At 42.0% G+C, this 13,446-nt stretch overlaps 1 protein-coding gene across 1 annotated transcript in view; it reads right to left on the reverse strand.

Annotated features, from left to right (window-relative positions):
* The window catches only part of NLRC4 (NLR family CARD domain containing 4), a 200,985-nt gene that overhangs the window by 72,915 nt on the left and 114,624 nt on the right, over positions 1-13,446 (reverse strand). The window contains exon 5 of the mRNA XM_082251347.1: positions 12,359-12,451. Coding sequence (XP_082107473.1) covers positions 12,359-12,451 — 93 coding nt within the window. The remainder of the gene's footprint in view (positions 1-12,358; positions 12,452-13,446) is intronic.

Raw genomic sequence — 13,446 nt, forward strand, 5'->3', positions numbered from 1 at the left:
ATGAACTCACCAATAGCTTCTTTAACACCAAACACGTCAGGAAGCGTGATCACATACTTTTAGAGTCATGGCCTATCTCGCTGCATCTCTGTGAGGAACTGCACCAGAAGGCTCAGCAAAAAGGAATTTAGTAAAGTTCCAATCTCCACTCCAAATAATAGGAAGTGAGATAAGGAACCTCCTTGAGCTGGTGAAGGAAACCTCTATTGGGACACATCAGTTAAGAGAATGTAGCGTGAAACTACAGAATGAAGTAGAACTGTGGCAGAAGTCTTATCAAGAAAGCTGTAATGAAAGCAACCATTTGAAAGAGAAATGTAAACGATAAATGCAAATAATTAGGAAGTTTTGAGCAAGGAAAAATGTTTTCTAGCCAAAGTTGCCGAGTAACGAGCAGTGGAAATTTAAGTTGCTGAGTAACCAGCAGTGAAAAAAAAATTTGAAAAAAAAAGTGTAACAGTTCAAGTCAGGACAGGAACTCATCAGTAAATAAATAGGAGAGTTCCAAAAGGTTATGGTGTCCATGCAAAAGGGTAATGCTTATTAGTCCTGCATTAAAAATGAAGTAATTAATTAGACCCAGATATGACTCCCAGTCTGATGGTTATGACCCAGGCAAGGGGGGAATCAGGCAGAGAGTCCATGTCCTACCCCAGCCATCTTCTAAATATAGGAGGGCAGAAATTGGGGCGCCATACATAAATAGGTATGAGTCATATCAAGGTCACTGCAAAAAGACGAGCACCCCTAAAAATATACTGGACACCTCCAGAATATAAAGTTTTAAAAAAAAAGAGTACTGTCCCGATTTTTGTTAAGAAAGGGTCCTTAGACATTACTGATCATCTTAAGGCCTATGAAAACACCCTTTCTGTGTTGGGCCTGTAGGATGTAATTTAGAATCCAGCCCATACACAACCTTACCGCTGCTAGAGCTGCAATCTACAAACTAAAAATGTACACAGCACCAAAGCCCACTGAATTTTTGGCTGTACTCAAAAGTGCCTAACACCCTTCAATGAAGTAGCCTGAGTACAAGCACCCAGAATTTAAATCCCTGTGCTTTGAGGCATTGCCTACGTACATAAAAATAAGTTTGGCAAGGGACTACCACTTGGGGTGTTCACTGGAATGGTTGGTGAAAGAGAGCGACAATTTGTACTCCATCCAACAGACCGGTGAATACAAAGAAAGGCATGAGCCTGTCACCAAAATTGTTGCAGAAACACACCTTTCTCCTCAACCTTTACATTAAGAAAAAAAAGGAGCAAGATTTATACCGGATACCTTAAGGAGGACACCAGACACCCCACCAATCAGGAGGGGGGAACAGAGGCCACTTCAGGATTTCCCTCCAAGTGGAAAGGGCCCAAGGTTTAAAAGAATCTATAGGGAGCATCCCCATAGAGCCCAATTTACCCTTGAGGATGGAAACCCTCGCTATGCCCAATATCCTCAACAAGGGGGATACCCACAAATAAATAGGGATTTGCCCCATCTTAGGGCTCCTCAAAATCCTCGGTAAGATGAAGAGACATTAAGGCCCAGACCCCACGCCAGAACCGAACAAGTGGTTCTGATAGGGGTCTGTCCCATCTGTCTGTACCCGAGAGACATAGGCAGCGCAGGAGGCGGAGCCAACAATCCAATGCTGAAGAGGTTTTCAGTTGAGTAGATGCCAAGTTGGATCAGATGATCACTTGGTTCACTCAGGGCACTGCAGCCCAGAACTAAAATAATTCCTCTTCAAGAACAAAATCCTGTGGCCAGCCAAGGGCCACAAAATCCTTAAATGCCCAAATGGCCAGGAATCAGAGGGATACACTTAATGAAGGCATAGGATACAGGGGTTCTAACACCATTTTATCCCCAGGTCACAGTATTGAGGATCCTGAAATCCCTGTCAGGGGATCTTGGTTGTTAGATACTAACTACCCTCCTATTTTTCAGTGGTCACTTCATCCCTCTGACTCAAACAGGTCACTCAAAGCGGGCACATTTAGAAAAATCGCCAATGACGGTGATACCAAAGAGGATCAAACCCTAACGACGTAATGAAGTCAAGAGGTTAAAGGTTGTATACGGTAACCAAGAAGGAATCCTCAATGTCAGGTAATTTTGTTGCATACAATAAATTGCATTGATGCCCCAAAGGGGGAGATATTATATTTTTCCTCCCAAGTAATAGGTAAATTCTAACAAAATATGGTATTATAGTTCAATTGTTCAATGTGTGGTATCCATGGCGATGAATATATCCCCATGTTAATGAGCCCCAGAAGTCAGTCTCCCTAGGAAAGGTCGCATATATAGTCTCACCTTCCTTGGTGGTCAGATAAAAAGCTGATCCCACAGTGGACTAAAGGAGGACTCTGAGAAAGCTTAGATTACAAACCTCACATTGAAATGTCAATTGATGAGAATATATATTCATACTGTATATTTCATCCAATAGAGGGAGATTATCCTTCCCTGCAGGAAGGTACAGACGATGATGTTTACCATAAACGCGGCGATCGGATGGGTCATATTACTCCTTGGAGCCCAGCTCAGGATGGAACCCCTCATTGAATCGGGTCCTTCTTCAGGAATCATGCTGCGAGACGCCCTAGATTCTTGTTGACGGAGAGGAAGATTTGTTTTAAGAGATCTTTGTGAATTTGATCCGAGGATATCCACTAGAGGAATCGCACTACCTCCTGTTTTCAGTTGAAGGAGATGTGAGAATGGTGCATTGCATATGTGAGCAAACTCAGTCTAGAAGTATGACACTCTAGACTATGCTGAGTCAATTCATTATCCAACCAACGTTCAAAGAGATTTCTCGGATTCCTGGTTTGCCAACATTGTTTTACTGCGTTTTGAATGGTAGTTGCCAATACCATCGCAGTAGTTCATTTCTGTCTCTATCAAAACTTTGCAAGCTGAAGATGGAGATTTCGAGGAAAATTTAAGTTTCTTTACTAGGAGATCGAAATTCAAAAGACTAACAAGGAACAGTTGTGACATAGCTAACGATAGCAAAGTTGCTATGGACTTACACTTGGAACTGCTTTTTCATTTCACCGCCTTGCTTAAAAGTTATGATGAACAATCCCCAATATGAACTACTCTCTTATAAAAAGAGGACAAGACATTTTGTTTTCTTTTATTTCTTCTGAGCTTCTTCCCAGATATGTCTAAGGTTGTCCACCTGAATACTAGGAAGAAGGGGGGGGGGGATATGTCAGGCTTATTTGGGGAGATTAAATAAAGGAAAAATGGAAAATATGTCATATTCTGTTTTATATAGAAATTTTGAGCAGTGGCGTCCATGTTGTAGAAGGTCACTGAAAGTTCAAATCTCCTTTAACGAAAAGTGTCTATTCAGGAGATTTCTAAAAGGTTTACCCAAACATGCTGTAGTGACCTAAGGTAATAAATAAATAGTCTATTTAACTTTCTTTAGATAAAGTCTAGCTGACGCTATACCAGGATAATCTTGTCTGTGTGGTCATCATAAAACACTGGTCAAGTATTCTGTGTTTAAACTCATTTAGAAATAAGATTTACAGATACATTATAGTTCTATATAAAAGAATATTAACAATGAAGTATATATATATATATATGAATAACATACATAGATATGTATGTAAACCTTCTATATTAAAGTTGTTTCATTCTTGCTAAATTTTAGCTTTAACTGATTTTGATGACTCATCACTGCATGTTTAGTAAGGCTTCAGTAAATAAGCTCTTATAAGTGGTGAAGTATCATAAAACTTTTTCTGTCCTTGCCAAAGAGTCTAGAAGGTCTGAGATTGTAAGCTCTTTGTCAATATAAATTGCAAAGTTTATTTGTAGGTTAATAATGCTGCTATATTGCTATATACTGAAGCTAAGAGCAACACAATACTGCCATCTCTGGTGACTGACTGCTACTAATTGAAGTCTTAGGTTAAAAAGTCATTTCCAATATATATAGATATATACATTAATAATATATTATGGTGTTACCAGATTTAATCCTTTCTTAGATACATGATGGATATTATATTATGAGAGTATGGACAAGTTTTTATGATGATTACTCTTAAATATAAAGAAATCATCATTTAATTTTAATATACTGGTTAGAGGTGTTGACCAATGACATCACCAGTTAATGAATAAGATGTCCCAACCAATGGGGATAATGTTACTCCTTCTGGGTTTGACTTATGGTAATTTTAATAGTCCTTTGTTCAATACCATATAAAAAGGAGAACCCAGATGTAACACATTACATTACACAACATACATTACACATACAACACACACGCTACTACAGCCATGCATAGACTCATCTATACAGACTCCATTTTGCTCCATCATGTATCTGAAACTTGGAAGGACGCCATACGAAACTCCTCCCTAACTGGCCACCATTTTGGGAAGGCAGCCATTTTAAGGACTCTGGTAACGACCATTCTAAGCTAGCAGCCATCTTAAGTATGGTAAATATACCTTGTGTTATTTGATATTATTTACTATTGTTTATGTACTTCCTTAAATGTTTTACATTTCATATTTAAGGGTAATGAGATTACAGTCCCAGCCGTATTAACCATATGTAGATTTTTCTTTAAAACTGATTTTTGTTTTTATACATTTTTATTAATATCAGATTTAGCACATATTGGCGTATTAGTCTCACGTTTTGCATAGCCTATTCTCGCTTCATCTGCAGTGGAGTGACTATCGGCTGCGCATTGCGCAGACAATTGTGGTCTGATTATATAGAACATTCATTTATGGTTTATACTATACCTGGGAAAAACGTAATCTTGCTTTATTTTTACTTTCATTATTGAGCTACATATCACATTGCATTTATCGTTTTAAGTTTGTATTTTATGTAAAGTTATTTTTTTGTGTCATCTCAAGTCTGATCATTTATTGTGAATACATGTCTTGTGAATAAATATTCTTATATATTCCATACTGTAGACTGTTTTCACTAAGATTGGTATATGCTTTTAAAAAGAAATTAATCGATAAAAAGAATTCGCTACATATTGTTTTGTGGAAATAAGTGGAGATTCTCCTACCTCACAGATCTTTGCTTATTGACATAAATAGACAGTGTTATATTCAGAGCAGTATAAATATTCTGACATAATTGACAAGGTGCACGCTGGTACTCTTCCTCCTTATCGTCAGTATGATTGTGCCATCGACTTGCAACCTGGTGCCCTTCCTCCTCGTGGCAGGGTTTATCCTCTCTTAGTTGTGGAGAATATGGCCATGGTGGAGTACGTTGCGGATGCACTTGCCCGGGGGCACATTCGCAAGTCCACTTCTCCAGCTGGTGCCAGTTTTTCTTCGTAAAGAAAAAGGGGGGTCAAGGTCAAGAATGCATACCCAATTCTGATAATTACTGTTCGACCGCCTCAAGGGAGCAACAGTCGTTCCAAGCTTGACCTAAGGACTGCATATAACCTCATAAGGCTCAAGGAGGGTGATGAGCGGAAGACCACGTTTAATACCAGAACAGGTCATTATCAATCTCTGGTGATGCCCTTTGGCTTGTGCAATGTGCCCGCTGTCTTCCAGGAGTTTATCAATTATGTCTTTCATGATATGTTGCAGCAATGCATGGTAGTCTATTTGGACGACATCTTGATTAACTCGGATTCCATTGAATCACACTACCTGGATGTCAGATGGGTGCTGCCACGGTTACACGAGAATGGGCTTAACTGTAAGCTTGAGAAATGTAAATTACCCGTCTCAGGTTGCCTTCTTGGTCATTTCAGCTGAAGGGTTCTCCATGGACTGTTCTACAATGGTTTTGCCCCAGTGGTCTCCGTTCCATTCAGCATTTCCTTGGGTTTGCCAACTACTATCGGAAATTTATCAGGAACTTTTACTCTTTGGCCAAACTTATCTCAGATCTGACCAAGCAGGGCAGTGATTTCCACAATTGGACGCCTGCTGCCATCCAAGCTTTTGAGGCCCTCAAATCTGCTTTTGCTTTGGCTCCCATTCTGTCTCATCCCAATCCTGGTTTGCCCTTTGTCCTAGAGGTGGATGCGTCTGAGACGGGAGTAGGCACCCTCCTGTTTCAGTGTCGGACACCTTATGGACCCATACCTCCTTGTGGGTTCTACTCCAAGAAGCTGTCTCCAGCTAAATGCAATCACGAGATTGAAGACAGAGAGCTCTTGAACATTATCCTGGCTCTCAAAGAGTGGAGACACTTGCTTGAAGGTTCTGTGGTTACAGTTCTCATTCTCTCTGATAATAAGACTGACGTATCTCTCAGAAGCCAAGAGGCTCACACTCTTTAAGGCCCATTGGGCCTTTTTCTTGTCTCATTTTAATTACGTGGTCTCCTATTTGCCCGACTCCAAGAATGTTAACGCTGATGCCTTGTCTCGCCAATATTTTGAGTTGTCTCCGAACACGCACACTTTCTGCTAACCCCTTACCCGGATGTGACGCCATTCGGTTTGTAGCTGGCACACGGCCGCGGTTTACACACCACCTGCTGGGAACAGCTGACTACCATCAGCCCCTCTACAGGATTGTCTCCATTATTCGTTACATTCCACATAGGACGGAAGTAGATTAACTTTTATTTATCTACCATGCCGACAGACCCTTGCTATAAGTGAGTCTTTTTGTTACCTACAGTATACCAAATGAATTTTCTGCTACACTAAGCTGGCGCCGCTCTGTCCTCTTGTTATTTCTCCAGAGCTTCTCCTTGCTTCAGCAGGCAGCCGCTGAGTATTGTCTCCCCCCCACCGATCAGAGCTGGACTTTTGTCCCAATGCTATCCTTAGTAACTGTTTAATTTAACTAGCTATCTTCTACTAACAGTGTGCCATGACATATTGTTTGTTTGTGATCCACACCAACTTAACCTCTACTCTTGGGGAACAGATCTTGGCTGCCCAACCTGATGCTCCCACTGAGAGGCCTGCTGGCAAATGTTTTGTACCTGAGGGTGGATTGCGCACATACCTCAATTCCAAGACTGCCGGTTACCCTGGTAAGAACTAGATGTCCTGGGCTATTTCCCGTCAGTTCTGGTGGCCATCTCTCTGCACTTATGTTGCTGCGTATGTGGCTGCTTGTTCAGTCTGTGCCCAGAACAAATCTGCTCGGCACATTCCCTTGGGCCTACTGCATCCCATTCCCAATGGGGAGCGTCCCTGGTCTCACCTGGCAATGGATTTTTTTGTGGAACTTTCCGCGTCTCAAGGTTACACGTTTATCCTCATGGTGGTCGATTGGTTTGACAAAATGTGCCACTGTGTTCCGTTTAAGCGGCTGCCTACTGCTCAGGAGCTTGCCTCGGTATTTGCCAGGAAGGTCTTCCGTTTACATGGATGTCTAAGGAGATTGTCTCGGACTATGGGAGCCAGTTTGTCTCCATGTTCTGGGGTGCCTTTTGCTCCCAGTTGGGTATTCGACCCTCCTTCTCCTCGGCCTACCGTTCGCAGCCCAATGGTGCCGCTGAGCGTTTCAACCAAGCACTGGAGCAATTTCTCCGCTGCTATATCTGCCCATCAGGATAATTGGGTTGATCTGCTACCCTGGGCAGAGTTTGCCAGGAACTCTGCCATCAACTCGTCTTCCGGAATGTCTCCATTCATGGCCAATTATAGGTTCCAACCCACTGTGTTGCCTGAGTCGTTCTCGCAACAGGACCTTCCGGCTGTGGAGGATCATCTTCATGCCCTCCGTTCATTTTGAGTGCAGATTCAAGAGTCTTTACAGGTCTCTGCACAGCGTCAGAAACTCCAGGCAGACTGGAGACGTTTATCTGCTTCTTCATACCAGGTCGGGGAGAGGTTGTGGTTGTCTACCCGTAATCTCAACCTCAGGGTGCCCACTCCAAAACTGGCACCCTGTTTTGTTGGGCCTTTTTGCATCCTCAGTAATTTGAACCCAGTGTAATATGGAGGAAATGGCCACACACCACCAGAAGACTTGATTGAAAACAGAATTCTTTATTCATGCATATACAAGTGCAAGGTACAGCAGGATGGAAATGGTAGATGTGTTTCACACAAACTCAGCGTGCTTGTTCGGCACAATGTGTGCAACAGGAAACCACCATTTAAATATACACCCCGTAAGGCTCACACGTATTTAATTGGCATCCTGATTATCTCCATACTGACACACATGTGAATTTACAAGATAAAAACTACAATATACTATGTGAATATAACTAATCCAAAAAGGGAGGGACGTGGAAAACACACATATATATATATATATATATATTTTTTATTTGTAAATGTACATGTGTCAGGATGGAGATAATCAGGATGCCAATTAAATACTGGTGTGAGCCCTACGGGGTGTATATTTAAATGGTAGTTTCCTGTTGGACACTTTGTAGTAAACAAGCACGCTGAGTTTGTGTAAAATGCGTCTACCATTTCCATCCTGCTGTAGCTTGCATTTGTATATGCACGAATAAAGAATGTGTCAACTCTCCTTTGATATCCCAGTGACCTATACCCTTGGTCTTCCCCCTGGCATGTGTATCTCCAATGCCTTTCATGTGTCACTTTTGAAGCCACTGGTTTGCAATCGCTGTACTTATTCACTTCTTTACTGTCGTCCCATTCCTGTGGGCAATCTTTAATCATGAGGAGTATGAGGTTATCAGCATCTTGGAATCTTGATTGTTCCGAGGTCAGGTTCAATACTTGGTGCACTGGAAGGGTTATGGTCCTTAGGAGTGCTCCTGGGTTCCCTCGCTGATGTTCATGCTCCCGCCCTTCTCCACGCTTTCCATGCTCGCTTTCCTCAGAAACCGTTTTTTGCTCCATGAAGGAGGGGCCATTGAGGGGAGGGTACTGTCAAGGTCTTACCTTGCCCTACTGTTGGCAGCCATCTTGGACATGTGCAGACTGCTGCCTCTTATAAACTCTGATTGCATCATCACTTGTCTGTTGCCTGGGTGTTGCACAGTCATGATGCTGCACACCTGACTATATCCATCACCTGATAGGTTGCAGTCCTTACCCTTGTGTTTGTGCTGCAAGGTGCATCTCTGCTAGCAGTCTTCTGTTCTCCGTGTCCCTCCGTGTATGACCTGGCTTGCCTGAGGACTCTCCTGGCTCTCGACCCCACATCGGCAGATGACCCAGCATTAGCAGACAACCCGGGATCGGCAGACTACCCACATCTGGACTCAAACACGGCTTGGATGACTACCGGCTTCTGGACTTGACCCCAGCTTGTTCCTGCTCTCACTTCCTCACTCTTGCTGTGCGTTTATTGTTGTTTGCTCAAAAAAACTGCATTATTTTACCTGCATCCCCGTGTGGTCTGGTTTCCTGGCACCCTGACAGACAGCAAATTTACACTGTTATACAAGCTGTACACTCACTACTTTACATTGTAGCAAAGTGTAATTTCTTCAGTGTTGTCACATGAAAAGATACAATAAACTATTTACAAAAATGTGAGGGGTGTGTTCACTTTTGTGAGATACTGTATCTATGTTCTACTTGCTTCAGTTCTGTCCCAGTCAGTGTTTATCTTGTGTATCTTTACCTTTACTGCAGAGAGTTTTTACTTTATTTTACTGTATTTTATTCTATTGCAAACTGCTTTCTAATGATCTGGCAGTTTAGTCCCGCCCACCCCCTACCCATTTGTCCCACCCCTGACACTCATATAAACCCTTTCCACTTGCATTACTCCTTTGGTTTGAAAAAGGCGGCTGGGTATGCCCAAAAACATGCCCTGCCCCTTCCAACGTCACTTCCGGTGGCCTGAATTCCATGCTGGTCCTGACAGCACGACTTCCAATCTTTGATCAAAGACAACGTTTCCCACAGCTGGTCCATTGGAACTTCCACCTGCAGCTACTTTCAGGAGGCATTCCGCTGGACGTTACAGATTCATTGATGTGCCTGTTTTTTACTTCCATCTTGTAAGTGTTTTCAACCCTTCCTTGTCATGAAAGTGTTTTATTACTGCACTTAGAAGTGCCTTCTTCTCTGCTGTGTGTTAGCTACAGTATTTGTAGCTGCAGACTTTTAATTTTTTGGTGGGGAGGCTGGAACTCAGCTTTAAGTTCCACTCTAATATAACCTAAGTATATACACTCACTGGCTACTTGGCAACTGTTCAATTGCTTGGTGACACAAATTGCTCAATAGCCAATCACATGGCAGCAACTCAATGAATTTAGCATCTAAACGTGGTGTGGATGACTTTCGGAAGTTCAAACTGAGCATCTGAATAGGGAAGAAAGAGGATTTAAGTGACTTTTAACGTGGCATGGTTGTTGATGCCAGACATATTGTTTATACCGATCGGAGTAGCGCTGTATTATGGCTCATTAATTTAGTATCAGAGGCACGATTCTCTATCCCATATTTGGGGTCCAACTTTATTGGAGTAATAGTTATCTGCTTGTCCTGCCTTCACAGGGAAAGGTGGAACCTGACCCTTCAGTGAATAGGCAGGACAACCGGATAACTATTACCCCGGAAGGTTTGGTCCGTGAGTCATGAATACCACATCATGGGGTTGAACGATATATACTAGGAACCATCCAATGTCCTGTCTCGATATCCTCTTTCGGACTACATTATAGCACATTTCTGCACTGTGTGGCTTGTCTGTGAAAGGTCTCCTCCAATAAAGTTGGACCCAAAATATGGGATAGAGAATCGTGCCTCTGATACTAAATTAATGAGCCATAATACAGCGCTACTCCGATCGGTATAAGCCACTAAGAGGGGATATCTACATAGAGGGCAAAAGACTACTGCCATAATACGGGGATCTATATCAGCTGAAGAAACAATACTTAGACTGGCCTACATCACCAGCCGCTGTCACAAGATACCTACTAATATAGGAGTTTGTACATCCTGTCCACTATCAATACTCCCACACAGAGCAAGAAATATCGGTATTGCTCGGTCTCTCTGACCCTGACGAAGCCCGATGTGAAACGTGTTGGCTCATTGGGACCCTCAAACAGAATATCAACAAAGACTTCTTGCACCAACATCAGCTTGAAGCATGCATTATTTCCCTACCAGGGATATAGTTACATAGTTACATAGTATATTTCTGTGCTGTTGTTTTTAACGTTTTGGTGAATATATGGGGGATTCTCCTTTTTCTTGGTAATCCCTCATGTACTACACTATATTTTTACAATGATTAATTCAATAAAATGTTCAATTTTATAAACTATGGATTCTTGGTTTTCCTTTTTCCAACTGGCCCTTAACCACTTAAGCCCCGGAAGATTTTACCCCCTTCCTGACCAGGGGGTATTTTGCAATTCGGCACTGCGTGACTTTAACGGACAATTGCGCGGTCTTGCGACGCTGTATCTAAATGAATTTTGGTGTCCTTTTTTTCCCCACAAACAGAGCTTTCTTTTGGTGGTATTTGATCACCTGTGCGATTTTGTGATCACGCGCTATAAACAAAAAAAGAGCGTAAATTTTGCAAAAATAGCAATATTTTTCACATTTTTTTATATGAAATTCCCCCCCAAAAAAATGTAAAAATCAAAATTTTTTAACATTTTCGGCCAATTTGTTTTATGCTACCTATGTTTGGTAAAAAAATCGCAAAAAGCGTATTTTGATTGGTTTGCGCAAAAGTTATCGCGTTTACTAACAAAGGGAAAGATTTTTGTCATTTTTGTTGGTTTTTTTAACGCATAATGGCGGCGATCTGCGATTTTTTTTGCAGTACTGCGACATTGCGGCGGACAGATGGGACCCTTGACTGACATTTTTGCCACTTTTGGGGTTACCAGTGACATTTCTACAGTAATCAGTGCTATACATATGCACTGTTACTGTAAAAATACACTGGCAGTGAAGGGGTTAACTTTTTTGAAAGGGAGGGGCTATGTGTGTCCCTAGGGGCGTGCTTTCTACTGTGATTGGCTGTGGCTTCAGATGTATGAAGAGTGATCAACGGTTCTACATAGTAGAACCGTATGATCATCCTTCATACACAGGGGAGAATGACAGGCAGCTTGTTTACACAAGCCGCCTGACTTTCTCCCTCTCCCCCGCTGATCGCAGAGTGACCGGCGGACATCGGGTCCGCCGGTCACACGCGCGGGGGGGTCCGTGACCACGCGGGAGCGCGCCTCCGGCGGCGCGCGTTCGCTCCCTAGACCCTCACAAGCTAGTGACGTAGCCCTACGTCACTTTGCCTGTGAGGGGCTGACCGCCGACGTAGATAGTCGTGCGGCGGTCGGCAAGTGGTTAAAACCCATACTTTCTCTACTTTGTGACATATTTACTCTTTGGGGCTTGGGCCAACCTCACATTAATTTTTGTTTCATGTACAATTTTATTAGCTATGCCATACTCACCTAAAATTTTAGCATCTTTTTCATTTAGGCGTATATTGTGCAAGACTAATTTTTCAATTTCCACAAGATTGCACAAGCCATGTAGCAAACCACCTAAAAATTCAAGACATGAATTAGTTACAGCAGCTAAAGTATGTTAATATGTTAATATGTTAATATGTCAAACTTACAACAACTGAAACACTATTAACCAAGTGAAAAAAGAATAAGGATATAACCCCTACCTGGAAATTCAAAAAGAGATCAATACCTCCAACCCATCCTGTATAAAGGCATCTCAGTACTTAATGGAACTTTTTTTTGCTGTGGAACCTTAATAGTCTGTGCAGAGTTGTGCAATGTTCTGCAGCTGAGGCCAGAGCGGAAGTAAGCTCAAATTTACAGTGAATATGGAGAACTTTTAAATCACAGAAAGCAAAATTGAAATTGGAATGTAAATTCATAATAAAAAGCAAATCTCTGCACTGTGGTCAGAATAGGAACAAGAATTTTATTTGCCACTTTTTTTAAAGTTCCAACCCCTGACAACAAAGCTTTTTTTCCGACAAGTCTTTGGTCAGAGGTACAAGGACATTGTAAAGGACTCTCACGTTAACTAGCCCATACAAAGATGAGAAGTGTGTCTGGACTCTTACTAAACTAGAACCTTACTAAATTATACCAATAACATAAGCTCTTATCTATTTATATACCCAAACCTTTTACAATGCCCTTTACTAATCAACATACCCTGTCACCAACTTAAAAAGTTCAAGTAATGTCAAGGAAAAAAATCAAGTGATTTAATAAGCTTTATTGACACAAGCAAAACAGCATACACGTATGGGTATAGGCTCCGCCCCTCGCCCAACCAGGACTGGTTATACTAGATAAATGAGTCGCCTCCCCTAAGGCAGCATTCTCTTTGTTCCCTAAATGCTTAACCGGTTATTACTATGGAAAGAAGATTTTTTATCTTTGCCCTCACCTTGCCGCACAAGTTCAGCCTCTCCTGTGTCGAAGTTCCCTCCATTTAGGTATAAACTGCCTATACGAGGTAAGCCTCCCCCAGCTCCAGGTAGGAAACTGGTCTCTGGTAACAGGTAAGT

This window comes from Pelophylax lessonae (genome assembly GCF_965119305.1).
Source record: "Pelophylax lessonae genome assembly, chromosome: 3".
NCBI classification, from domain to species: Eukaryota; Metazoa; Chordata; class Amphibia; order Anura; family Ranidae; genus Pelophylax; species Pelophylax lessonae.